This window comes from Rhopalosiphum padi, chromosome 3, assembly GCF_020882245.1.
Source record: "Rhopalosiphum padi isolate XX-2018 chromosome 3, ASM2088224v1, whole genome shotgun sequence".
NCBI classification, from domain to species: domain Eukaryota; kingdom Metazoa; phylum Arthropoda; class Insecta; order Hemiptera; family Aphididae; genus Rhopalosiphum; species Rhopalosiphum padi.
The window spans coordinates 69,709,551-69,737,401 of NC_083599.1; the positions used below are offsets into that span (position 1 = coordinate 69,709,551).

A 27,851-nucleotide genomic window follows, 5' to 3' on the forward strand; every position below is an offset into this window, starting at 1 on the left:
CAATTTGATATTTACCTACCTTGTATTAAGGTTTAAAATAAAAAAAAATTATAAAATATTACTTGATATTATCAAAATAAATTTTTCGAAAATTTGCCATTTTGTAGGGTTATTTAAGTACTTTTAAGTTATTTTAGACAAATTATAATTTAAATACAATAGTTTCTACGTATCTACTGTTACTTTAAATTGTATGTTTACAATTTCAAAACTTAGTGGTATTTTTTGTAGTACTCTTACTTGATAGAACAAGTGACTAATTAATGTAAAAATGTTTAAAATAGCTCTAAATAATTTAAACAAAAATAAAAATATAATTTGTAATTGTAGAATTTGAATAACTTTTAAATTGTAGGTATAGCACAAATTTACGAAACTAGAGTATATTTTACCACAAACTAAATCTTAATTATTTTAGCTGTAATTTGTTGTTTTTTTTTTTTATTCACACTGAACAAATACGAATTGAATTGATTTTTAGTTGAAATAAAAATTCATTATGCCTGCAAACCCTAAATTTGATATCGATAAGTTCGTTGAAGTAGCTAAAAAGTATAATCTTCGCTTTGAGAATTCAACGGCCATTAAAAGACCCAGCGATGCGTGCTGGTTAGGTGTTTCTAAAGAACTAGGATACTCGATTTCTGTGAAATATGCTTACACTATTGTTAAAGTCAATATATATGCAGTGTTGAGAATAGATAATGAAAATTTTATCTAGATAAGATACAGATAATTTTAGATAAATTTATCTAGATACAGATAAAGAAAAATATATTTTACATTTATCTAGATTAGATAAAGATAATCTAACTTTTATCTACATAATAAAATAGATAAATCTAATTATTTTTATATTTTAAAAACAAATTTACTTTTTAACAACATAAAATCATTAAAATCTAACTAATGGTTGTTATTAGTTATATACAGTATACAGTAACAACTTTGTTTTGTATTTTTACCTTAGTTTATTTTTTTAATTTATTGGAACAAATAACAATGTATACTTATTTATATAGTTTAAAATGTTTAAATATTATTATAATTATTATATTTTTTTAAAAACTGAAAAAAAAACATACATCCTTATTTAAAAAAAATGCATTTTATTACATAATAAAAACACTGTAGAAATTATATTACTTCTCAACAGCACATCTACAACAGAATAGCTTTTCAAAAGTAGTATCTTTGAGCCGATTTCGACGAGGTGTTAAGACTTGTATAGCTCCACTGAATAATCTTTCAACGGGAGCAGACGATGGTAACGTCGTATTGTATTTTAAAAATACATTTTTTATAACTTTTTCTTGAGTTTAGAAATGATGAAATTTGAATTCCAGCTAAATTTGTAGTTTAGCGTTGAGATTCAATTGAATTATCAGTGAAATTTTCTGAAAAGCTTTTTTCTAGTAAATTTCTATAAAATTCGTCATCATCACTCTCATAACTATCTTCACTATATGAACCAATATTTGAACTTGAATTAATGACAGAACTTAATGTATTACATTCACTGATAAATAAATTTCTGCACAAATTTCTGTATCTCATTGGTAACCAGTTCATTTTAAATTTTGGGTGGCTTACTGATGCAATAATAAACGCCTTACTATTGGAATTACTCAAATTATAAATAATCAAATCGTTTTTCAATCGTAGCGATCAAATTCAAGGTATGAGCACAACATTTCATATGATCAGGCAGCAAATACTTATATCTTCAGAATGTTCATTTGATTCTTCAAAAAGTAAAGGATATAAATCCACATGTTGAATTTTACAACATTCATCAACTTCACTATCTAAATTTTCACCAATTATATTAGAATCTGAATCACTGGATAAATTACCTACATCATAAGTATTTGATTTTTCACACGATGTGGTTGAGAATGTACGAAATGCTTTCTCAAAATTACTGGCATTGTCTATTATGGTATGTGTTTTTTTTGAAGTACTTATTTGATAAGTTTGAGTTATTTCATTTATTAACTCAGCAATACTTAAATAATTGTGTCCACCTTTGATTCTTCTACAGCCCAAAACATAGGAATGACGGGTATAAGAAATTTCTTCTATAAAGTGACATGTCATGCCAAGATAACTTTTGTTGTTAGTACTGCAGTAGTACAAATATATTGTTGTTTATTGAGCAATGAAGTCGACATGGAAATATAATTTGTATAACTTGAGTTGAGTTTCTTTGAGATATAATTTCGGTCTGGAAGTAAAACAGAATCTGCAGATGTTAAACCAGTAAGGCCAATGATTAACTGTCGAAACGCTGGTTTCTCACATGTAATCAATGGTTTCATTTCTTGAATAATGTAGTTGAAGACCAAATTACCAATCTATAGTGTATAAAACATTAAGATTAATTTTTTATATTTTAGATTACAATAAAATAGTATATAGGGTGCGATTCACCTAGTATACAAACCCCCTTTTACTTTTTCAATAATACAATGGTTCAAATTCTGATTTTAAAATATAAAAGATGGATGAGGGCTATGATGATTTGAAAATGTTAGTGATTAATATTTATCTATTGACATTAATTATTTCTAACGGCAATGGAAGGATTTGGTGAAGTAGCTTGAGGATAGCTTAAGTACTGGCTCACCAACTGCGATGCAGAAAGCAAGAGGAAACTACTGCATTTATACATCCTGAGGATAATGACATGATGGATACAGTAGAATTAAAAAATTCTGATTATGAAAAATAAATGAAGTAATATAAATGACAAACGAAAAGACAAATTTCTTTTAGTACATATTATAAAAAAAAATTCAATCATTATTTAAAAATTCTAAAAATCAGAACTTGAATAAATTCATTATAAAAGGAAAATATAAGGATGAGCAATAAGCATGCTTAGTGAATTACTCTGTGAAACTTAAAATATAATACATATAAATTAATATAATTTAGGTACAATAGGTACATAAAAGTATTGTATAATATTATGTAGATGTACTTGTACTAAATCAAAATCTTTGGTATCAGCTTCAAATAATATAAAGGAATAAAATAATTAACCAACATTAAGTTTCCAAAATATAAGGTTAAAATAAATTGTATTTTATAATTTGTGCTCTAATTTTTTTGTAATTTGTAAATTAACTTTATTTGTAATATTGAAGTAGGTACCATAATTATATCTATAATTGCATTTTATTCAGAAATACTTATATGTTAGTATAATATATAATATAATATAATAACCAATAAGTAAAATTATCTTTTCTTTAGACCATTTTTTAGTTGGACCATTAAACAGTTTTTTTTGAATCTCTGTTGTTTTGGATACTTCGTTTCTTCTTCTTGCTTCATTTACTTTTTGCATTAATGAGTTATGTTTGAGCTGTAAATTATTAGGTAATTTATTTAAAAGACTTATAATAATAAAGACTATACCTGGTTCTAACTATTTTGTATTAAGAATGTAATTTGTTATTACTAATCACCCGTATGCACAGTCATTTAAGTGTTACTTAAAATCAATTTAAGTGTCACCTAAGCACAGTCCCTTAAAATTGTGTTGCACAGTCATACTTATGGGATAGCTATCACTTAAGGTTTCTCTTTAAGTTTTGTGGTGGATAGACCACCCTTAACGAGCCCGTAAACTATAATTTTTTTAACTCAGCTGATAACATAGAAATAATAAAGGAATAAATTTGTTAAAATTGTTCACAAAATTATCGTTTTACTTTCTACAGTGTATTGATTTATGTTGTTTTTTTATTAAATTATCCTACCTAAAGTATACTTAATATGGGTGGTATATTCGAACTAATTGAATTTGTGCAGTTTGCCAATGAAGATAATGTACCTAAAAGGTACATCAGAGATCAAGAAAACCCTGTAGAATTCTTTTCTGATCTCCAATTCTATAAAAGATACAGGTAAGTATCTGTTTTAGAAACTATTTATAGAAATTCTATAAATATTTTACATTATAATAATGATACGGTGAAATAAATTATTTTTATAGATTCAACTGTGCAAATGTAGGTACATCTAACACAGATTGAATGTATTTTTAATTATATTTTTCAATTTAGGTTCTCTAAAGAAGTAGTTATGGATATTATTATGCCATTAATTACTATTCATCATAATAATAATCGCGGTTTGCCCATCCCACCTATTCTTCAACTCCTCACAGCACTCCGTTTTTACGCATCTTCAAACTTTCAAGTAGGCACCAACTTTCAGTTGTTTGTAAAATAAGTTTTGTTAATTAAAATTTTAGATTGTAAATGGTGACTTAAGAGGAATCAACCAAGGAACTGTATCAAGAATAATTAAAAAGATATCTAAAATGTTGGCAAGTAATGTAAAAAATCATGTACATTTCCCTATAAATGTAGATGAATGAAATATTATAAAAGAGAAATTTTACCAAATGTACAAGATGCCTAGAATTGGTGGATGCATAGATTGTACACACATAAAAATACAAAATCCTGGAGGTCCTGATTCAGAAGTGTTCAGAAACGGAAAAGGCTATTTTTTTTTAAAATTCAGGTATGCATTAATTAGTTAGCAATTATCAAATAGTGGTTTTAAACCCAATTACAGAGAAAGTATAAATAATTATTTATTTAAATATTAAAATAAGTTATTTTTTATACCTACTGTTTATCTATACTATAGGCTGTTTGTGGACCATCAATGGAATTTTTAGATATAGTTGTAAGATGGCCAGGCAGTTACCATGATAGTTTTATATTTAGTGGAAGTCATGCAAACAAATACTTTTCGGAAAGTATAGACCACATATTATTGCTTGGAGATGGAGGTATGATTATATTATTTATATTTATATATTTAATGTACTTATAATTTAAATTTATATTTATTTTATAGCTAAGCCTTTAGACATTTTTTTTTTTGTTAGATAGTTAACTAATTTAAGAATAAAATATCCTGTTTTAATTTCTATTCTACAATAAATATATCTCATTTTTTTCAATAGGTTATGCATGTAAACCTTATTTGTTTACACCTTTAAGAAACCCAGTAACACCATCAGAGCGAAAATATAATAAGTGTCAGATTAGAACAAGGAATATAATAGAAAGAACGTTTGGAATATGGAAAAGAAAATTTCCTTGTTTGAGAAGATGTCTTGCTAATACACCTGGTACAACTGTAAATATTATTCTTTCTTGTGCATTACTTCACAACATCTCTCGAAAATATCATCAATATAAAACACAGTGATGAAGAAGAGGAAGGCCTAGAAGAGGAAGATGGTGAAGTTGCTGGAGAAATTGACCAGTGTACTAGGACCTGCAGCAAGACAAGCATATATCATAAGGCATTTTAATTAAAAAAAAAAAAAAAATCATTATATTTATCCATGGTATTTATATATTTATTTATTCATAAAAGTAACAAAAACTTAACCCAATTTACTATAATATCACAAAATATCACATTATTATATTTAATAAATATGTATTGGTATTAATGAATTTAAGAAAAAAAAAAAAGTACATAATATAATAAACAAACAAAACAAATCAACTGATATATAAAAGTAACAACAACATAACTTCACTTAGGTATGGGTAATAAATATTATAAGCATTTTAATTTAACTAAATAATAATAATAAGCATAAAAAATAAAATAATTATATTTAAATAATATTTTCTTTAACTTTTTTAATTTCTAAAGTAAGTTTTTCACATTGTAACTTAAACAATTTATGTTCCTCAAAGCGTTTAGCAACTGTGGCTTGCATTATGAGCTTTTGATTCAAAATCTAAAACCATGAAATGTAATTTATTACCAGTCCTGTAAATTTAATTCACAAGAATACCATTTACATGCATACATTTTTAAAATTGATTATTTTAATATTATGACTATTATTATAAAAAGTTATAAATATTATTAAACACCACTCTTTAAAAAAGACAATTATTTAAAGAAAAAACATGTAAACAAAAATGTGAAATAAATTTGTACAAGTGCGCAGAAAAACGCGAATGCGCAAAAATAATTTTTTGAAAGCACATTATAGTAGTAATAAAATATACAAGCTACTTACGTTTGGTTCTAACATATTATTTTAAGGAATTAATTTAAGGAAATGGTCTAGCCCAATATATGATTTAGAAAAAGAAACAATAAGAAATAAGAAAGGACTCAATACTAATGAGTATGTGGATGGCGGATGATAATAATAATATATATATTAAGAGTGTATCCAGAGAATAGGTATTAAAAATATATTGAAAAATGATGAACTATCGTGTACCTACTGTACCTGCTTATGTGTTAGTAATCGATAAAATCCAAAAAAAATTTAAATACAACTGAATAATTAGATACAATTTCATGTTTGAATAGATACTTTTTGTATCAAATTGTTACTAATGCGTTATTCATATTATTTGTAACTTACCATCTGCATCTGTATTTTAATTATTTGAAGTTCATTCACTTTTTACAGTATATATATACAGTATATATAGTATATATTTACCTGCAATTGATTCATTTTTTGTTCATGATCAAAAGCTATTTTTTGGCGTTTGACTCTTAGTTCACATTCCTTTAAAATATTGTCTGTTTTATTGCCTTTAACATTTTTTGAAGCCATTCCAGTATCAGATTTGACTATACAAAATCATAGGTAGGTACACAAATACATTAATATACAAATTTAATATTTTGGTACTACATTTTCAATGATTAGCGACGACTACAAACTATTTACCTAGGTTATCAAATATTATACATTTATACCTAATACAGTAATACCTACAAAATGTCAAAATTTAAAATAATTACCTCCATTTTTACAATCTTCTTTTAATGTAATGACAAAAGGATTATCATCTAAAAAACGAAGACAAGTTTATGTACTTTTAATTATTAAATGTAAAATATTGTATAAATCTAATTATTGCATAGGTACAAACCATTTGTTATTAAAGCTTCAGTATCCTTATTTCCTTTGAACATGAACCCTTGTATGATAGAATCATTCTGATCTATAGTATTTGGTTTTATAGTTTACATTTTTTGAAAAGTGTCATATAATTTATTAGTGTTGTAATTATATTCAACTAATATAAATAGATGAAAAGTTATCTCACTCTAACATTAATAACAATTTATAAAGAATGGAAAAAGCAGGATATTTAAATGATGGAAATAGGATAGTAGGATAATTAATACATCATTAATTTAAGGTACCTTAAAATATTTTTAAATTAAATTATCATAGTTTGACCTGATTAAAAAAAAATATAAGTAATATTATAGATGTATTTACAATTAATGTGAAACCAATTTTATAGAAACAAAATATGGTTTTAAGATGAAGTTGGATTTTTAAATTGTTTTCCATTTACCTCATCTTACCCAACTTTAAAGTAATTGGACTATTAATTCATTAAATTTATTATTATTAATGCTAGAAAAAATTGCTGACATCCTCTTAATAATTTTACTAATATACATACTAGCAGTGGCGGACTGGCAGATCGGGAGATCGGGAAATTTCCCGATGGGCCGGTCAAATAATCGAATTATGGGGCCGGACAATTTGGTTGTACAAGTAACTAATTACAATTTTTAGATTATAATAAGAGTTTATCAGTTTTTGGTAAATTTAAAATCTATAGAATATAACATAAATAATACGTCAATACGATAATAATCGTACCTTAAATATAAATTTGCTTTTCTAAGAAACATACGAAACATAAGGTATTTATATAAATATAAATTACGCTGCCGCCTGCCGGCCGCCGTCGCCGTGTTGTTTATAATATACGATAACGATATATTATTAATTCGATGTATTATTGTTTTTAGTTGTTATATAATTTAAAAATATACTGTTTTCGTCCGCGACTAACAACACTGTCGTCTGTGATATTATATAAAATATAAATATTACTTATTACCTAGTTCATTTGTATTTTGTACTATAACTTCAGCTTTTTAAAGGTAAGTCAAATCAATTTTTAAATAATATATTATTATAATTTATTGTAAAAAAAATAAAGTTATTGTTATAAGGCCTATACATTTTAATCTATATTCAATCATTATTAAAAATTGGTTAAATGGTTTAAAATATAATAGAATTATTAGTTTTAGAGGCCTATCCTGCTATCCCCTATTAGCTATTTGAATTTTGTACCCCAACGAGTGTTGTTGTTTTGTCGTTTTTAAATTGAATTCTTCTTAATTCATATTGTTACGGTTCCCTAAGACCACATATTTTATACTTTTCTATAGTATTTGAATAAAAATGCTGATAAAAACCAAGGCTCTGCATCCAAACGTAATATTTTTAGATTATTATTAATAAATAATAATTTAACTCTACCTTTTGTTATTTATGTTATATTGTTATTCAATTATAATTTATGTATCTTAATTATAACTATAATATAAAATATAATTTTATTTACATGATAAATTACTATTGAGTTATATTATATATTGAGGTTCTTCAGTAATAAAAAGAGAAAAACTTTAAAGTTTATATAGAAAATTTCAAATATTTTTTACTCTTAAGTGTTTTATTTAAAATTATGGATAACTAAACATTATAAATAGTAAATGTTCAATATGGTTTTATTTAACACTATAAAAAGTAAAAAGAATTATGATACCTATGTAGCTTTTTAGTTTTTGTACGTCACAGAAGGAAAATATACTTTTGTTCTGGTTGACGATTACCGATTAATAATATAAAAGAAATATACCAACCTATTGATAGCAAATAGGGTGGACATCAAAGTTACAAAATTTTACATTTGCATTTTTTTCTATTCACCCTATTTTATGGTATTTAATTATCGTTAATTAATTATTAGAAATAACTATATAGAAAGATATAATAGTGGCAGTTTTTGAAAATTCATATAACATTCAATTTTAATAATTAAGGCTTGAAAATTGAGTAGAGGGTTTTAGCGTTTTACTGTATTTTAATAATCCTCATTTAACTTTTGGTTACATCAAACATCCCTAATTGTTATATTTTGTAAAAATTTTAGAACCAAATATCTACCCTGCAAATTAAAAAATTAAAAAAATTATTTTAAGAGAGCAATCATGAATATTGATGAAACAAAAAAACGTAAAGGAGGCGCGGAAAAACAACGGGATAAGAAGGCGAAATTATTAAACAAAGAAGCAAAAAGATGTGGCAACTTAAGAGACATGTTTATTAAAAAAATAAATCATAATATGGCAATGAACGAAAACGTTCTGAACGAATCAGTTACCCTCAAAAATCCAACTTTATCAATGATGAACCCAAATACAAGTACAAATGAGTTAGAATGTGAGCAGACTTCAATACAACTTATATGTAGTACTGAAACAAAACTAGACGATAATGAAGGAAGTATTGTGGATTTCCCTAATATAGACGATCCAGAAAAAATTAACCCAAATATAAGTACAAATAAGTTAGAATGTGAGCAAACTTCAATAAAACTTATATGTAGTACTGAAACAAAACAAGACAATAATCAAGAAACTATTGTGGATTTCGAAAATGCAACAAACATTATTGACAAATTCAAAAAACCAGAGAAGTATGAAGTTGATGCATTTTTTAAATTTCATCCATACCAACCTACTATTAATATTCCATTTAATCCACAAAAAGCATATAAACGTACAGACGGGATACATCGAAAATGGTTGACTTTTTCTGAAGCTGAGAGTAAATTATTCTGTTCAGTATGCATTGCATTTTGTGCGTCAACAGATAGCAACCCATTTACTTTGGGCATGAACAGTTGGAAACATGTTTATCAACGTATCGCGGAACACGAGGATACATTTTGCCATGTTAAATCAGTGGATGCTTTTCTTTATCATGAGCATAGAGCAAATATTCCACACATGTTGTTTTCATCAGCCAGGGAAATTCGACGTAAAGAAGTTATGGAACGACACCGAGTACTAGAAAGAATAATTGAAACTATTAAGTGTATCGGAAAAAATTGTATGAGTTACAGATCTCATACAAATGAATCTTCATATACTTTAGAAAATAATAATGTGAGTCATGGCAACTTTTTAGAAATATTATGTTTAATATCAAAATTTGACGATGTTTTAAGGCATCATTTAGAAAACGTAATTAATAAAAGCAAAAACAGACTTGAATCAAATTCTAGTATAACTAAAGGCAGAGGAAATCTTATCACCTTCATTTCAAAAACTACAGTTACATATATCATACAAATACTTAAATCATTAATACAAGAAAAAATTGTAGCAAACATAAAAGAAGCAGGAATATACTCCATTCAAATTGACAGCACTCAAGATGTATCAGTTAAAGATCAGCTATCAATAATTATACGCTACGTAACAGATCGAGTTGAAGAGCATCTATTATCAATGGTGGAAAGTCATTCAGGCGAGGGACGCAATTTATTTGAATTAACTGAAAAAACGTTATTATTACATGATCTTGACATAGCTAATTGCATTTCAGATAGCACAGATGGTGCATCAAACATGCAAGGTCAGTATGCAGGATTCACTACATGGCTTGAAAATAAATCTCCAGGACATATCCATACATGGTGTTACGCACACGTGCTGAATTTAGTTATGAAAGATACTAGTGAGACTAATGTGCCCTCCATTAGTTTATTTGGTCTGATAAATAAATGTGCTGTATTTTTTCGTGAATCATATCGTAGAATGGACACCTGGGTTAATCAATTAGAAAAATGTCATTCAAAACAAAATTCATTAAAACGTTTGATCAAAGCAAATTCAACACGATGGTGGTCAAAGAGTAATGCACTTAATAGAATTTTTGGCCAGTATGGAAATTCAGATACAGCACTGTTTGTAGATTTAGTTCATTCATTATATTTAATATCGTCTTCAGAAAAATTTAATAAAAACACTAGATCTGATGCTTTGACATTACTTAACAGCTTAACTAAATTTGAGATTATAATAACAGCCAATATTTATTTAAAAATATTTCAAACAACCAATCCTTTGTCCAACTATTTACAAACGTCTGGACTAGATTTTATGCAAGCTCATCGTTTAGTACGGTCGTCGATTGATACATTAAAAAAACAATCCAGATGTTTTGAAGATATATATGAAACTGCTAAAACTTTCGCAGTCATTCAAAACAGAAAGTTAGAAGAAATGGATTCTGAAGTTGAGGTAGAAACATCATTTTCGCTCACTAGATATCGTGGTAAAAAAGATAAATATAAAACTAAAACTACTGATGAATTACCAACTGACGCAGCCCAACGATATAAAATAAGTGGTTTTAATTGCATAATGGATTCTATTATTTCAAGCTTACAGGAACGATTTACTAAGCACAAGGACTTGTACACCGACATGTCATTGTTTGACCCTCGAAATTTTCCAATGAAACCTGAAAGTATTTCAGGAAAAAATATTTTTAAAAAAATAACTCAGCTTATATGTCAGCATTTGAGTGAAAATGAAAAGTCAGAGTTCGGTGATGATGAATCTCGTATGACAGAACGTATTGAAGTTTTATTACGAGATGAGTTAATAGATTTTTCACAAAAATGGCCCAATATTAAGAAAACTATTCAAGATGAATATGAACACGAAAACCTCGATAATCCAGGTAAAATAATATACACTTAGGTATTCTGTAAATTAATAATTTATGGTTTTTATAGACAGTGGTGATGAAAATGATGAATCGGAGTCTGTAGTGAACGACGTATGCACTATAATTAAAAAGGAGTCTTGCAGAAATTGTTTGAGATGTTGTTTTACTTTATTACATAAGTATAATATGTATAGTAAAGCATATGTTATGCTATATAAAGCTTATAAAATATTATTAACTTTATCCATTACGCAAGTAGCTTGTGAACGATCCTTCTCAAAATTAAAGCAGGTACATTACATTTTTAAATAATAAAATAAATATAAATTTATTTATTGAATTTTGAATTGTTTATTATACTGTAAAAATGAATGCGATTTTATTTTTCAGGTGAAAACCGTTTATAGGAACAGTATGACACAGGACAACCTAGAAGCTTTTGTTTTAATGGCTACAGAAAAAAGTATTTTAAGTGATATACCATACCAAATTGTTATAGACCGTTTAGCCCAAAAAAGCAAAACACTCCATAAATTATTAATTCCTTGAGCTAATAAATAATCATTACCATGTATTTCTAAAATGTTTTATTTATCTTCTGTTAGTATTAATTATAATTTAAATATTCAACTGAGAAAATGTCTGGTATTTCAAACGTAAGTGCTGTAATAGTGTATTAGATTAGGCCTTAGACAATATGTCAATATAATGATTAAGTAGTTCCGGCAACGCCGTCGAAAAGACCTTAGACAATGGTTTATGGGCGATGGGCCGCTTGAAAAAAAAATTCCCGGGCCGCTCTGAAGGAGCCAGTCCGCCCCTGCATACTAGTGATGCTCATACTTTCACCAAGAGCTGTGTTGTCCATCAATCAACTTTCTAAATATTAAAAAAAAAATTGAATAGCAAAATATTATAGAAACTGAAGATAATTTATATTATATGAGACGATAAAACTACCATTCAAATTTAAGGTGGCAACACTATCACTATCAAAAGTGTTGGTCCATTCAACAATATGGGGTCTTCTAATTAATTCCTCCACAGCAGGATCTTGAGATTGGGGTAGTTCTGGTAGGCAACCACCTCCAGTGCCTAATCTTGCATTTCTCTCCGCAGTGAAAGCCTTATGAGATTTTGCTTTTTCAGACTCCCAAAATTTTTTCAAATCTTTAAGAGGACGCTACACGTAAAGCTAAACGTATACAACGGCCGAGAGAACGCGCTGTTAAGTGTTTTTGCGATCCGCAAGCACACGACGTTTAAGCCACGCCCACTATTCGTAGTCGGCGGCCGGCAGACGATTGTGCTCATACGGGAGCGACGTTTATTATTTTCTGAACCTTCGTCTTTGGTGGGTCTCGTAAATATACACGTAAATGCAGTCGTAATATTTTTAATATCTGCGGGTGCCGGGTACCCAACCGATTTTTATTTATTGCATTATAAGATACTGACTTCTTAAAAAATATATATTTTACCTTATTTTTAATAATAATCTTAACTAATATTACCTAAATATCAAAATATAAGATTTCTAAGGTACCTATAAATATATTGTATATTATTGCATATATTTTACGTTATAATTTTTTATATGTACCTGCTACCACGTAAACTTTTTTATGACAATTTTTAAGTATTTTAATAATATGATACAGTTGCACATATCAAAGCATATCTATTCTTTTTATAAGATCTTACCTTTCTCCTAATTAATACGTATTTACCTACGAATTACGATGCGTGAATAACAAAATTAACAAAAAAACACATTTAGGTATACGTTTTAACTTAGAATTAGGAGTAAAATTAAATTTTATTTAATGACTATTATATTTTCTTTTTTTTTGTTCGTTTGACTTAATACAATTTTTAATTCGAATCGGTTCTCGAATGTCCGACTTCAACATTCTTTTTGGAAACTGAGGGTCTATTAACTCTGGTAACAAACATTCCCAGTAAAATCTAAAAAAAAATAATATGATTGTATTATTTAAAAACGTACTCGCATTTTATCGCAACCAAAATAATATTATGATAGAATATTACGTTTGTAGTGCTTTCACCATTTTATTTTCCCAAAAAACATTATCATATTGGATTTTTTCAATATGAATCCAGTTGGAAGTGTACACGATAAAATAACATATTTCTCTCCGTGAAATATGTAACTGTCCCATGATTTGAAAGAAATATGCATGATCGTGTTTTAGTACAACTTTGTTATTAATTAAGCTGCAATATTGTAACTAAAATATTTAAAAACAATAAACGTATCAAATTATTTTTATAATCAAATAAAAAATTTTTAATTCTTTATCTTACTAGTTTTTTTTCTACTGCATCAACTGCACTAACAGTATTTTGTGCTACAAACGGGCATTTTATCTCTACAACTGCATTAGTTCCAACTAAGCCATCTAAAAATATGTTGAAACAACAATTAAATATATTATACAATATATTTTATTCATATCATATAAACTAAAATTTAAGAATATTATACCTGGACTAGCAGCTAGAAATGAAATTATCGGGTCTACTATCAGACCGCTGGCCTGAATTTGTTCACCAATAATTTTTTGAGCTTCTTTTCGAGCTATATCCTCCATGTCACGACCATGTTTTAAAGATTTTGATTGGGCTTCAGATCCATATAATATATTATAAACTGTGTTCTTACAACTTGTTGTACTACGCATTTTACAAATCTGGCCAAACCGAGAAGCCGTAAGACGTAATCTACGTTCTCTGTACCATGCTTCACTATTGCTTTGTTCTCGAGTTTCCAATTCAATTTCATTAACATTTGAGTTTTTTAATGCAACAAGGAATTGATTTTTTTTATCTTCAAGAATTTCTGGCGATAATTCTTCGACTAAAGGCTCTGCCAAACCGTAGTCCTCATCTGGTCCGTTTTCTGTACGAGATTTTTTAAATATACGGGTTTCTGGAAATAATACTCGTCTTCGTTTAGTATTATTAATTATTCGACTATGGTTTTTTAAATATTTTTTTCCAAATTTTCCTACAACATATACATAATTAATCGATTGTATAATATATTTTAATAAAACTTATTTAGTATTTATTTTTATTGTTAGAGAAGTTCCATAATTATACATTATTGTTATTCGTTGATATTTTATAATTATAAATTAAAATAATTTTAAATATTAACACTAAATATACCTGGACTGAAATTATTTGTCATTTTTTTGTGAAGCTTTCGTAAAAATTGTTTGCTATTAAATGAAACAACGGCAGCTTCAACACGCGTATTATAGTTCCCTCGACTAGAAAAATTAATTCTTTTGCCAGCAACGTGTTTGTTAATTATTGAATTGAATTGTTCACAAATATTGTTGTCTTTATTTTCCAACAAACTTTCCGCATTCGTAATTAGTCTCGACACACAATTTTGAATTTCAGACATAATTCCTCCATTGACAGCCTCCGGAACTAAATTCAATTCATTTATTTTTGAACCGTTACAAAAATAAGTTTCACAGTTGGTATGTTCGCCTAAACGGTGAAATGGACCATTACTCAAATCTTTTCGAATTCCTGAAAAATAGGTATACATATTATTTTATTAAGTTACTACACGGTAAAAAAAGTACGTATATATGTAAAAGTTCCTATACACTACATATATTTTTATTCAATAATTTAATAAGTTTTTACCTGTTACTCTCGTATAGAAACTTACGATTCCCAGATGTAGTAGCTACATAAAAAAAATTTTTAAATAATACACCTACCTTTAATTTTTTGGGACATAGTTAAATCATTTAAATTTCGCCAATGCTTAGCAGCTTTTGTGACATCAGACCGGAACCGAAGAATGTTTGTAAGTATAAATTTGCGGACACGAAGCGGGTATTTTGAATTTCTAGCTAACGTAGTCAATTTAGATGTATAATTTCTCATCAAATGATTACAGCATTCAATTTTTTTTATATAAAAGTTTGGTCTGTACGGTTGAACTTCGTGAAGCCTTTTGGTCACACTACTATCACCATCCCCTACATCAAAACATTTTAGTATGTTACGAATATTATTAAATATAAAAACAAGTATCTCTTTATTATACAAAAAAATGTTGATGACATTTTTATTTTACCAATAATTCGATTAAACTTAAGTCCATGCATTTCCTGACTTTTTAAAAAGCCTTCAACCACACCATCAGCTTCCATACTAGTGGACGATTTTTTCCAATTTAGGAAGCATTTGTGATCTGATACAACGCACCCTTGGTACAAAACCGCCACAACTCAAAATTTCGATGTTTTGAGTTAAGGCTATAGTTCGATAGCTATTATTTTTCCCTACAAAATGATATACTGCCACAAGTAGCACAAACAACGCATGCGTAATATATTTGTGTCAGTATTGAATTTATTAATTTTTGCAGTAAAATAAAAATAATACCGCCATATTTTGACTTGTTGCCTTATTACGTAGTTGTATGTTTATTTTATTAGGTAACATAAAAAATCAAAACTGCCTCATTTTGATTTAAGGCGTTTCAACTTAATTATTCCCAAATAGATTTCTACCCGCGAAAAAATAAAAACTGCCACATTTCGGTTTGTGGCAGTAATACATTAACCATATCTTGTTTTATTAGCCACAATCTTAAAAATGGCGGTATTGATTAAAGCAGAGGTTCCCAAACTTTTTATTGTACGACCCATTTTGAAAATTTTTTAAAATATGGCGACCCACAATATCAATGAATGACCTTTTTTTTTTTTTACCATACAACAGAAAATTAAACTATTTTATAAAATTTTATGTAATTACGAAAAAAAAGTATAATAAGTATAATATATTAGTAAAATTTAATAAGTATATAATTTTAATGTGAAGGATGTAATTGTTTCCTATTTTTTTTCATCACATCATCGATATCCACTTCAGCATTGGTTAGCTTGAGACGCAGTGAGTTTGAAAGTTTCAATTTGCTCCGTAATTTGGTTTTAATAGCAACCATTGCCGAAAAACCAACCTCACAATTATATGATGAAATGAATGGGAGTAGCATCTTTACAGCTTCATTGGAAACAGTTGGATAATTTTCTTGAACTGATAACCAGAAACTTATTAATTTTTTTCGATTGAAATTCATTTTAAACACACTATCTTCAAATAGTTCGATTAATTCTTCTTTAGCTCTTATTGATAACCCACTTGTCATGTCATGTTCTTGAAAAGGATTTGAAATCCATTTCATTTGTTGATAGTTCTCCATTTCACTCAGAAAATATGAATCAAAATTATCTTTTAGTGTTTGTAAATGATCAGAAATAGATGTAATAATGCTATCATCAACTTCTATTTGATTTTCAATTATGAAATTAGAAAATGATTCAAAACAGTCAAACATTTTGTTTTCAATATTATTTTTCCACAACAAAAGTTTTTTCATAAATGCTCGAATTTTGTCGTGAACTGAAAATATATCTCCGCCTATACCTTGCAAATATAAATTAAGTTCATTTAATTTAGAAAATATATCTGCTAAGTATGTAAGCTTTAAAATAAACTTCACATCACGTAAGAATTTTACGTAATCATTTTTTTCGTCCAAATAATAAGTGACTTCTTCGCGAAGTTCGACAAGTCTTGTAAGAACTTTCCCCCTCGATAGCCAACGTACCTCAGTGTGAAGGAGAAGTGATTTGTGAATACTGCCCATTTCTTCGCAAAGCTTCTCAAATAAACGGGACTGTAACGGCCTTGCCTTAATAAAATTTACTATTTTTACAGACGTGTTTAATACACTTCTAAAATCATCTGACAAAGATTTTGATACTAATGCCTCCCTATGGATATTGCAGTGCATCCATGGCACATTAGGGTTAATTTCACGAATTTTAGTAATAACACTACTGTTCTTACCACACAATGCTCGGGCGCCGTCCGTACATAACCCGACACATTTCGTCCATTCAATTCCTTTCGCTGTTATATAGGTATTAAGAGTATTAAAAATTTCATCACTTGTACCTCGAATAATCGGTTCACAGCACAAAAAATCCTCGTGAGATTCATTCATCCATATGTAACGTACGAAAACAATCATCTGAGATAAGCCTTGGATATCTGTGGACTCGTCTAGCTGTAATGAAAACCATCTACTCAATTTAACTCTTTCAATCAGTTTATTTTCTACCCATTCAGAAATTTCATCGATTCTACGCGACACTGTATTATTTGAAAGCGATAACTTTTCAACTTCTTTTAAACATTTTTGATCAAACAAGATTCCGACTGCGTCTTTGATTGCTGGTAAAATTAAAGACTCACCAATTGTGTGAGGCTTACCAGTTTGAGCAATTCGTAAACATATTTTATATGAAGCGTACGTAGCTTTTTGGGTAGTTGCAGTAAAATTAAAAATATTATTTTTGGATGTTTTTAGAGATTCTAGTTTTTTTTTATAAAAATCGAGTGGTTTACCTTTCATTTCTGGATGGTTCGTATCGATATGTCGATGTAATTTGTTTGGTCGCATACTCTCATTTGCAAGTATACATCCACAAATAACACATTGTGGTCGTGGATTTTCTTCGTCTCCGTTCCACGTAAATCCAATTTGCAAATATTCCGGACAATATTTTCTGCAAGTTTTTTTTTGTTTTAATTCCGAAGAACTTGTTGAAGGCTCATCGTAATTTAATTTTCTTTTTTTGACTGTTGACACAGATATTGTCTCCATTTTTTCTTGACTTTGACTCATTGACTTTTTGTTTAACCAATTGTCCATAGTACAAAAAATGAATTTATTTAAAACAAAAAGTACTATTTAATATAAAACTGCGTACGTGTATCGTATTCGATGTGCCGCGTGTTACTGAAAATAATCAAAAGTTTTGAACGTCAAGCGACATTCACGTATCTACTAATTTGTTTCAGATAGGTAAATCGTTATATTTACAATAACTATTCTTTATTAATCTGATTGTGTCGATTTGACACGGCCGCTGGTAAACTCGTAATTGTCACACTCACAGATAAGGATTGACGATAAAACTGAATTTGAACTTTGAACATCAACGAAAAGTAATAGATGATTATATTTTTGTATTATTTAAAAAAATAGCGCGACCCACCAAAAGTATAATCGCGACCCACTTTTGGGTCGCGACCCACAGTTTGGGAACCTCTGGATTAAAGTTATATGACAATTAATTGATAATGTGGCGATTATAAAATATATATATATATATGGCGATAATGATAATAATCCGATATTATTATTGACGAAAAGAATTAAAAAACGTGGTTTTAGATAATAATCTATTTTTATCATAGTATTATTATAAATACCACAGAATACTATTAAAATGTGATTAAACTTGGGTTTGAAAACAATGGTATAAAAACTGTATTGATGAAATAATATGATAACCAATTTTATTGCTTTTAGTAGATCGCCGAATATTGTTCAATTGTACATTTGTACGTATTTATTTTATTCCTTTTAATATTGTTCGTGTTAATGTTTATAAATACACGAGTTATAAAATGGCAAAACGATTTACGCGTAGCTCGAAAATGATCAACATCGTACAAAATTCTAACAATACAATTTATGATGATAATAACGTTATAAAAACTAATGTTTCTACAAAAAAACGTAAAACAAATGACATATTAAACATCCAGTCAGCTAAAAGAGCCGGTATGTTAATTTATTTTTCATAAATACATTTTATTAACTGTAATTAATTATGGTTTATACAGAATTTTTGTCAGAACAAAATACACCTATTATGGATCAAAACTGTAAAACTAAAGTTCAATTATGGCTCCAGAATAATTTAAATAATACAGAGTCCATTTTATTATTAACTTCAGAACCAGGTGAAAAAAATTTGAAGGATAAAATAGGTAGGTAGCTTAATACTTTTAAATTGTAGATACTTGATGATATTTTAATATAAAATTCCATTTTTATGTTTGTAGAACCAACTAGTATAACAGGTTTTGTTGATGACATAGTAAAAAATGACAATTTTATTGATTTACAAAATACAGAATTATTTTCGTTATTAACTTCAAAACCAGATGAAAAAAGTTCAAACAATGCAATAGGTAGCATATTGTTTTTCATTTTTAATTCTTTTATGGACACTTGATAATATTTTAATATGGAATTGTATTATTTTTCTTAATAGAACACAATATTAGCATTACAAGTTTTGTGGATAACATTGTAAGAAATGACAATTTTATTGATTTACAAAATACAGAATCATTTTCATTATTAACTTCAAACCCTGATAAACAAAATATTATAGATTTGAATGGTAAATATTTTTATTGAAATTAGAGTATTACATTTAATGAAAACATTAAATAATTTTTTTTTAATTTTAATTAAATAACTATTTATTTTAATTCATAGAATACAGTAGCAGCCTCTCTGAATTTGATGACAGTGATAATGATAAGGATTGGGTAGTTGAAAATAAACAAAAAAACTCAATATCACTTGATTCATCAGTAGGTGAAGATGATAATAATTATGTAGAAAGCATTGAAGATGTAACTAACCACCATCCAGAATTAGTGAATATTGACTTAACAACCACAAATGCAGCAATAGGTAAAAAAAATTCACGCAAAAAAGTGAAATGTGTATCAAGTTGGACCAGAGAAACTAGAAAAATAAAAAGGAATTTAGGAGAGTCTTACCAAAATTCTAAAGGACATAATATAGATAAAAGAAAATTGCAACCTTCTTGTAATTCAAAATGCAAATATAAATGCTCTTCTAGTTTAAATGAAGAACAACGTGAACAAATACTACAGAACTATTGGAAAATGGGAGATTTAACTAGACAAAGAGCATTTATAGTTAAATCTACAACTACTATTGAACCAAAACATCAGTATAAAAAGGAAAATAGTAACCGTTCATCTAATAATGCATTTTTTTTATCTCTAGATGGTACTAACTATAGGGTCTGCAAACTTTTTTTTATGGCTACTCTCAATATTGGTGATAGAACAATAAGAACTGCTTTAAAAAAAGGCGGCTATAATAAAGAATATGTTGAAGGTGAATTAAGAGGAAACCATGGGAAACAGAAAAAACTAAGTCCTGAAATAGTAACCCTAGTCACTAACCATATAAATGAATTTCCTCGTGTTGAGTCACATTATTTAAGAAAACAAACTACAAGGCAATATATTGATGGTGCTTTAACTATTGCAGAGATGTATAGATTATTTGTAAAAAAATGTGAAGATCATGGAAAAGTAGCTTGCAAATTTAGTACATACTCTTATATTTTCAATACACATTTTAATATAGGTTTTTTTTTACCAAAAAAAGATCAATGTGCATTTTGTGAAACATTTAATAATTCAAATGAAAATGACAAATTAAAAATATTAAATGAAAAACATCAACACCAACTTGAAACTGAACTTTCGAGGAAAGAAAAACAAAATGATAAGAACTTGGCAAAAACAAATAAAGAAAAAATCATAGTAGCCTGTTATGATTTGCAAAGCATTTTGACAACACCTTCTGCTCAAGTATCTAATTTTTATTACTCTCGTAAGTTTGCCACTTATAATCTTACTATCTATAATATGGGTATTAGTGAAGCTCATTGCTATTTATGGAATGAAGACCAGGCCAAGCGAGGGGCTAATGAAATTGCTACATGTGTGTATCAGTTTTTAATTGAACAATGTGTAAATAAAGATGTAATATTCTATTCAGATAATTGTAGTGGTCAACAGAAAAATAAATTTATGGCAACTCTTTATTTATATGCAGTCACATACTTGAGTATTTCTTCAATAACTCATAAGTATCTAATTGTTGGACATACCCAAAACGAAGGGGATTCTGTGCATTCAGTTATAGAAAAACAAAAAACAAGATTACTAAAATCAGGTTCCATTTACTCCCCTCAACAATGGGTAACTGTTATCCAATCAGCAAAAAAAACAGGAAAGCCTTTCAAAGTCCATGAATTAAATTATCAACACTTTTTAAATTTCAAAAAATTGACATCTAATATGGGAAATAATTTTAACAAGAATACATTAGGACAAAAAATTGTTTGGAAAGATGTAAAAGTATTAAAAGTTTCTAAAGAACATCCTGATAGACTATTTTATAAAACATCATATGAAGAGCAGGATTTTTGTGAAATAATAGTGATGAACAAAACAAGAAATGCTAAAAGAAAAAGTGGAGATTTAGAGTTAAGCAAACTCTACACTGAACCACCAGGAATTTCAAAAGATAAAAAAAAAGATTTAATTCATCTTTGTGAAAATAAACTAATTCCTGAAAACTATCATTATTTTTTTGAACAGTTGAAAGTATCAAATTCCTGTGCTCCTGAAGTTGAAGATGAGAACAGTGATTAATGTTATAATGTGTTTAGTTTTACTAATTTAAAAAACCTTTTTTTAAAAGATTTATCTGTATTATCATATTATAATTATTAAATTATATATAAATTAAATGAAGTTATATATTTAATTTTGTCTGTATAAGTATAACTCTGTATACTTATAACTCTTATACCTATAACTCTTGTATAACTCTTTTAATTTAGCCATTTAAATAAGTTTTATAATTTGTGTAACAATAGATAATATTATTTATCTAAGAAGAGGATTTTTTATTATTATTTTTTGTTTTTTAAGTGTTATTACTTTCATTATATATGTACATATGTTATTACTTAAACTTAGTAACAATAAAAGATAAAATTTATTTAAAAAAATGTATTGTGTAAATTAGTATAATGTAGTTATGTCATGTGAAAAAGTTAATTTTTATTACAACAAGCAAATAATAGACTGCCATATTTTGAATTGAGGCTTTAAATTGAGTTCTTAAGAAAAACAAGACTGCCTCATTTCACTTTGTGGCGCATTAAATATTTGGTTTGAAATGGAAAACTGACACAAAACTAAATGTGGCAGTTTTGTTATTTCGATTCCTATTGCTGAACTGCCATAACCTCATTTTCTTGTGTCTGGTTTAAGTTTAACTAAGTAGATAAATATAAAATATAATAAGTTTCAGGTAACATGAATAATTGCAAAATATTAAAACTAAAGCTTTAAAAATAACCATTTGGGAGCAGATAACATATTAAAATTGAATTTTCTCAAAACTATGTTTTTTGAGTTGTGGCGGTCTTGTACCAAGGGTGCGACAACTTCCTTCCTCGACTTAGATCTTTGGCAAATAACACAATATTTGTTGCGAATACCAACAAACAAAACTTTTTTGGTCTTATGGCCAATTATGGTCGCCTGTTAAATTAAAATGTACTTAATTACTATTTACTTTAAACTAACTATTAATAGACACACATATTTAGTACAAATTAAAATAACTCACCACACCAGATGACGCGTCATACTTTGTTTTATAACTGCGTTTGGACCATTGTCCATCCGCGATTACTGTAATTACAGGAATGCCATCAGTATCTATTTCACCACAATCTATAGCTATTCTTTTTTCTTCCTCGCCGGCCTTTTGCATTTCTTCCCATGCAGTATCGTGAACAATTTCGGCTATAGAAGCCTGTGTTTTAACAAAACTACTACACGACAATGATGGTAATTCTAAAAAAGCTGTGAATTCGTTCAACTGAGTATGTCCAATCCCTATACATTTAAACTTATATTATTTAACTTATATATTACAAATTACAAATTTTTAAAGGTTTAAAGCTAATAAACATGAAATAATATAAAATATATATTAATATACATGATTTCATATAATAATTGTTCTTATACTACCAATAACTAAAAAATATATAAAATAGTGAAATACATAAGCACAGTTTTTTTTTATAAGCGTTTGAAGTTCAAATGTTGACAAATATCGTTAAAATAACGTACATTTGCAAACTATTTTTCAGTTAAAAATGTATACAATTGTTTTATTTATATAGTTAAAGATATATAATAATATATATACCTATAATTTTACCTATCAATTTTTACTATTTTAATGCCATAAGTTCATAGACTAATGATAAATAATTGTTATAAATTTCTAATATTATATAATATGAAAAATACAAACCTATGGCTTGACATGCATTAACAACCGATTTATTGACTGATATGGACTCGATATTCGAAATATTATCGGTATACAATTTTGTAACTATATTACACATTTTACATTTGAAATATAGAATTGATTGAAAACCTTGTATTATTTCACTTTGATATTCCATATCAATAAAAGAACATCCGAATCCTCCTTCATGTCTTTTTTGAATCTGGCTAATAAAATATTCAATATCGACAATCCTTCTACCTTCAAGACTTCTAATACAAGCGATAAATAAATACAACATATTTTATTATAATTGATCATAAATTTAAAATAAATTATTTACTTTGAAACTATGGAATCATAGGGTTTGCTACTTGATTCTACACACAACTTTTGATCAATAATAGAACTCACAGTTACACATGTATCATCTGGTGTACCAAATGAAGTATTAGGCTGCTTTATTAGAGTCTTTGTATCCGATGAATAAAATGCTATTGGAGTGCTAGTTAATAAAGGTTCCCTGGACAAATTTAAGGTAACTAAAAGATTTTAAAGTATTTTTGTACGAAAATATTCAATAGAATATTCTAATTTATACCTTTTAAATTTTAATGGTATTTTATTATTATTATTTTATATTTATATAGGCCATCGCTTATAAATAAGTACAATCCCACCCGCTACAGAAAGTTTGTTATCAAACATGTGCGTGTTGAAGATTATAATATCTATTTATATTTTACAATATCCATATCCAAAAAAGTATCCATGTATATATATATATATATATATATATAAGAAGAACAGAGTTTTTATGTTTCAATTTTGTGACGACTATATATTAAACTTTTTTCACGTCACACGATTTTTCATTGTTGGGTGGGAGAAGGGGGCTTTGTATTTAAATGTTACGGGGTTTAGCGTGTTAAATAAATAATTTAACAATTTTTTTTTCACAAGGGTGTATCAAATGAGCCTTATCATACGAGTAAATCACTCCTATTATTTTTAATTTTATTTTATTTCAGTTATAAACATCATAAATGAAGTTAAATTATAAAAAATATTATATACTCGTATATAACGTGTCTAGGCTTTAAAAAATAAAAATAAAAAACAAAAAAAATATTATATTTAGTTGGATAACGTAAATGTCCCGTATTTTAATTTTAATTTTATGATCACCCTACCGTAAATTAAAAATTTCTCATCGATAAATTTTATTATTTTGTTGTAATTGAAAAAGAAATATAATCTGTAGATTCTTGAAATTTTCACAGATGTTTTTTTTATCATATTTTGACTGTTTTTGAGTTTTTAAAGACATTTGAAATGTTCAATTTACTTTAGTATTATTATTATATACTTACATTGTATTATCATTTGAAGACACATCACTACTATTTGTAATTATTAATTCAGCTACCTCTTCCAAATGATCATTTTCGTCGTTTATTGACATATTACTGTAATTTATTATGGATTGCACAATAAAAAAAAAAATAATAATTGGCTATTTGTAATATCTGAATCTACGTAATCGGCATTTAAATCATTTAAATAATATAATATAATTATTATGATAAACTTACTTCTTTTTTGCACGAATTGCTTTCATTCTAGCTGAAATTGCTTTTGGTTTACACAAATATTGCGCACTTGTGTAACCATGTGCCTTTTTTGAGCCTTTCATTATAAATTAATTTGGAAAAACAATACAGTTGAATAATATAGAAAGTATAGGTAATATCTCGTATCCACGTTTAACAGAACACAAAATTAATAATTCACTATATAATATTAATAACTACCTATATTACTTTTATCCAAAACACTTTGAAAGTAAATGATGACGTATTAAAATATTATGTCGGTGTTGACTTTCGACGTCTAAATTGGATAATTTCAAAATAGGGACTAAGGGACTAGATTATTTTTGATACTGAAAACGCTGCCTATAATACTTTTAAAGTTTGATACTAAACTAAACTTCTTATTTATAAATCTCTAATCAAGCCCATCTGGACATATGGCATACAGCTCTGGGGTAATGCAAAAAAATCCAACATCAACAAGATTCAAACTTTTCAAAATATTGCGCTAAGGAAACTACTTAATGCCCCACCTTACGTCTCCAACCATTCTATACAACAAGACCTCAGGATGAATTCCGTCAAAGACGAAGCAAAAATTTATTATAAGCGTTTTCACAGTAGGTTACCCAACCATCCTAACCCTCTTATAAAAAATCTGGCAATCCCTTCGATTCCGGGTAATCCCGCTAGGCGTCTTAAACGCAACTGGTGTCGTGACCTGCTAAATGCATGACCCCTAGAAAATCCCCTTACTAATCTGAAACAAAATAGGTAGAGTCATCATTGGGTGGCTTCTTCCGTCATATTTTTCATGTTTTTATTACTCATATCAAATTTACTTATTGTTCTATGAATAGATTGTAAATACCTTGTAAAAATAAAAAAAAATAAAAAAAGTTTGATACGTCTGGTCTTATTTTATTTTACCCAGAATATATAAATAATATTATTATTATTTCGTCAGTCGCAGACATAATTATCATTATTTTAAATATTTAATAATAGATACTTAGATAACACCAAGTCTGGGCGTACGCCCGCATTGCCGAAATCACATAATAGTGACGTCAGGTCGTCGTCGCCCGTTGAGTATAATATCGTATACTATCCGCTGTATTTCTATAGCAGCACATACCACGAGAGGGCCTAGCAAATTTTTACATTTTATTCATTCAAACTACTTTCCGCTCTATAACCACAATTTGAGTAATCAATAATATAAATAAAATTTTATTCTACCATCTGAAGTATGAGAATTTTATCTATAGCCGAGCGTAGAGTTTTTTTTGATACCTATATTATTACTATTTAAAAATGTGGGGTAAAAAACTACATTTTCAAAATTTTGATATAAAAAAAAAAAATTTTGAAAAAGTTTAAAAAACAAAAACTCAACGCTCAGACCATGTAAATATTGTCTTCTTTCATAATCCGTAAACATTTTTTTTCTACGATTAATACAAAGGAATCTGTAAGCATAAAGCGTAAACGTGTTTTAATACATTTAAAATGGGTGTGTAGCGTCCTCTTAATTTCTCTCTTTATTAATTATAATAGGTACATTAATAATTTTTTTTTTAAATAATTATTAATTAATGTACTAATACTATCTACATACTACATTTAAAGTAAATATACACATTCATAATAGAATAATCTATAAAGGAAATCCCTTTTATACAATTATTTGGAAAGCAATGTTTAGTAATTACCTTTTTAACATTAGCATTAAACTTATTCATTAGACATAACCAAACTTGATTATTTTTGCTGTTGGTATTAAAATCTTTTTTCGGATCTTCTAATACTTTGGCCACATTTTCGTAACAATGAAAAAATATTGTTATTTCATCTTCTTCCCAATTTGGACCTCTTTTGCGTTTCAAAATTTTATTTGATTTTGAATCCATTTTGGATACTTGAATACTTGCGGTACTTCGGAGTTCAAGTTGAAAAAAATCAGATTGATTATAAACTGTTTATAAGTGTCAAACTGATAACACCGATAATTATCATAAACATTATTGATAAGCATGGAATAATAAATTAATTTTTACGAAAAATAATTGTTAAGTAATATTTTAATATTTAGCTACGGGTTACTTAAATGTCAACTATGCAATCAAAAATTACGTGTCAGCTACATATCACTAAGGTATCGGACTATGCATACGGGTTACTAAGATATTTTTTCAAAATTGCACCTAGTCCTGATCAAATCAAAAAACTATATTTACATTTTTTTAGTAATTAACTTGACATAAAACATAACATATTGAAACTAAAATACTTGATAATAGTCAGTTTACCATAAAATAATACAAGTCTGATATACCTAGGTAGGTACTTAGTAATTAAATAAAAGAAAGTATTGTAACATTATCGTGCAATCTTGCAGTTCACTACTACTAATAGTATTATGCATATTATAGTGTCTATGATATAAGCATATATGTAGTGGATAGTGGTCTAGTGACCAGTAGGTAATTACTTTAGTAACTATAAAATCATAAAAGTAAATTAAGTATTAGTT

The 27,851-nt window shown here is 27.5% G+C and overlaps 4 protein-coding genes across 4 annotated transcripts; 2 read left to right on the forward strand and 2 right to left on the reverse strand.

Annotated features, from left to right (window-relative positions):
- Positions 1 to 4,689: 4,689 nt before the first annotated feature.
- On the forward strand, positions 4,690 to 5,241 carry LOC132925542 (putative nuclease HARBI1). The gene is made up of 2 exons (XM_060989932.1): positions 4,690 to 4,816; positions 4,994 to 5,241. The coding sequence occupies exons 1-2, from the start codon at positions 4,690 to 4,692 to the stop codon at positions 5,239 to 5,241; spliced, it is 375 nt and encodes a 124-aa protein (XP_060845915.1).
- A 3,654-nt stretch (positions 5,242 to 8,895) lies between these two features.
- Positions 8,896 to 12,194, forward strand: LOC132928000 (uncharacterized). The gene is made up of 3 exons (XM_060992552.1): positions 8,896 to 11,653; positions 11,709 to 11,932; positions 12,032 to 12,194. The coding sequence occupies exons 1-3, from the start codon at positions 9,109 to 9,111 to the stop codon at positions 12,188 to 12,190; spliced, it is 2,928 nt and encodes a 975-aa protein (XP_060848535.1). The 5' UTR covers positions 8,896 to 9,108; the 3' UTR covers positions 12,191 to 12,194.
- Positions 12,195 to 12,512: 318 nt separating this feature from the next.
- On the reverse strand, positions 12,513 to 27,228 carry LOC132925543 (uncharacterized). The gene is made up of 3 exons (XM_060989933.1): positions 27,031 to 27,228; positions 12,602 to 12,824; positions 12,513 to 12,520 (listed from the first exon to the last, which is right to left on the reverse strand). Exons 1-3 carry the CDS (start codon positions 27,226 to 27,228, stop codon positions 12,513 to 12,515), a joined length of 429 nt encoding a protein of 142 aa, XP_060845916.1.
- On the reverse strand, positions 16,433 to 18,823 carry LOC132927600 (zinc finger BED domain-containing protein 5-like). Its single transcript, XM_060992160.1, has one exon. It carries the CDS (start codon positions 18,420 to 18,422, stop codon positions 16,512 to 16,514), a length of 1,911 nt encoding a protein of 636 aa, XP_060848143.1. The 5' UTR covers positions 18,423 to 18,823; the 3' UTR covers positions 16,433 to 16,511.
- Positions 27,229 to 27,851: the final 623 nt, after the last annotated feature.

What these genes read in the sequence shown, in the direction of transcription:
- LOC132928000 (XM_060992552.1), top strand. Translation starts at nt 9,109, where the DNA reads ATGAATATTGATGAAACAAAAAAACGTAAAGGAGGCGCGGAAAAACAA. An exon ending in CGAAAACCTCGATAATCCAG is followed by an intron (nt 11,654 to 11,708) that starts GTAAAATAATAT and finishes TGGTTTTTATAG; the next exon opens with ACAGTGGTGATGAAAATGAT. An exon ending in CCTTCTCAAAATTAAAGCAG is followed by an intron (nt 11,933 to 12,031) that starts GTACATTACATT and finishes TTTATTTTTCAG; the next exon opens with GTGAAAACCGTTTATAGGAA.
- LOC132925543 (XM_060989933.1), bottom strand. Translation starts at nt 27,228, where the DNA reads ATGGATTCAAAATCAAATAAAATTTTGAAACGCAAAAGAGGTCCAAAT. An exon ending in TTAATGCTAATGTTAAAAAG is followed by an intron (nt 12,825 to 27,030) that starts GTAATTACTAAA and finishes CTTTACGTGTAG; the next exon opens with CGTCCTCTTAAAGATTTGAA.
- LOC132925542 (XM_060989932.1), top strand. Translation starts at nt 4,690, where the DNA reads ATGGAATTTTTAGATATAGTTGTAAGATGGCCAGGCAGTTACCATGAT. An exon ending in ATTATTGCTTGGAGATGGAG is followed by an intron (nt 4,817 to 4,993) that starts GTATGATTATAT and finishes TTTTTTCAATAG; the next exon opens with GTTATGCATGTAAACCTTAT.
- LOC132927600 (XM_060992160.1), bottom strand. Translation starts at nt 18,422, where the DNA reads ATGGACAATTGGTTAAACAAAAAGTCAATGAGTCAAAGTCAAGAAAAA.